This window comes from Myotis lucifugus, unplaced genomic scaffold, assembly GCF_000147115.1.
Source record: "Myotis lucifugus unplaced genomic scaffold, Myoluc2.0 scaffold_342, whole genome shotgun sequence".
In the NCBI taxonomy this organism is placed as follows: Eukaryota; Metazoa; Chordata; class Mammalia; order Chiroptera; family Vespertilionidae; genus Myotis; species Myotis lucifugus.
Window position 1 is genome coordinate 1,223,536 of NW_005871390.1, and position 1,169 is coordinate 1,224,704.

The 1,169-nt window shown below is 60.0% G+C and overlaps 1 protein-coding gene across 1 annotated transcript in view; it reads left to right on the top strand.

The window, feature by feature from the left end:
- Positions 1-1,169, top strand: part of REXO1 (RNA exonuclease 1 homolog) — a 21,068-nt gene that overhangs the window by 16,499 nt on the left and 3,400 nt on the right. Inside the window, 3 exon segments of the mRNA XM_014466541.2 lie at positions 672-785; positions 918-1,057; positions 1,059-1,151. Of these exon segments, the coding sequence (XP_014322027.1) occupies positions 672-785; positions 918-1,057; positions 1,059-1,151 (347 nt within the window).

Sequence of the window (1,169 nt, forward strand, 5' to 3'; positions counted from 1 at the left end):
ACCCATGTTGGGTTTAAGGGTCCCGCACGCGAGGGCCTTGAGTCCAGGTGGTCTGTTCCTCTTTTTACTAGGACACAGGGGCCATCAGCCATATCGCAGCAGCATTGCTTCCCGCCACGAGCTACAAATCTGCTCGTTCCTCTCTCCGAGACCCTCTGACTTTGACAAAGGGCTTGCTCCCTCCCAGGCAGGCCCCCATAGGGCTAGATCTAAGGACTTTCTCAACAGTCACCCTTCACTGCTATGGCATTTCTCCGTGAGGACAGACAGAGGGGATGACACTCCCTTCACCACGCACTAACGCTTGTGTTCCAACATGACATCGATGTGGATATCCTGGCCTTGGTCAATGACACCGTGGGGACCATGATGACCTGTGCCTATGATGACATTTTCCTCTGAAGTAGGAGTCATCATCGGTAACTCAGTCTGGCGGGCTTTTTGAGGAGGCCGGTGGGGGGCCGGGCCGGAGCAAAGCTTCCTGAACCTGAGTGCATGTCGGGGGGGGGGGGGGGGGGGTGTGGTGGTAATTGGCCCAGGGCCACATGAGGTCGGGCCTCCCCTGTCTCTAGGTGGTAGGGGCTGTCCTGGGAACAGAAGAGGAAGTAGGGGAGCACTTGGGAAGGACGAGGGAGTCGAGCCTAGTTTACCCTTCCTCTCCCCCTTTCCAGAAACTAGTGGCCGGAGGGTCGTGTCCCATGAGGCAGTGCTGGGGGGCAAGTTGGCTGCCAAGACCAGCTTCTCACTCAACCGCCCGAGCAGCCCCCGCGTGGAGGATCTGAAAGGTGAACCTGGCTCCTCCAGAGCCTGGGGTGCAGTGCCTGCCCCCACCGCCACCCCTCCCTTCCACCCACTGCCCGACCCTTGGCTATCCCTGACCTCATTGTGGGCTGATGCCTATCCTGGGTCATCTGCAGGGGCCGCCCTGTACGACCGCCTCAAAGAGTACCTGCTCACCGAGGACCAGCTTAAGGAGAACGGCTACCCCTTCCCACACCCCAAGCGGCCGGGGGGCGCTGTCATCTTCACTGCTGAGGAGAAGCTGCCCAAAGACTGTGAGTTGTCTCTGGCCACTGTGCTGCTCTGAGGGCACAGGGAAGTCCATCTGGGGAGGGGGAGCAGCATGGTCGGGTGGGTGCAGACACAGAGAAGTTCAGGCCTGACTCCTC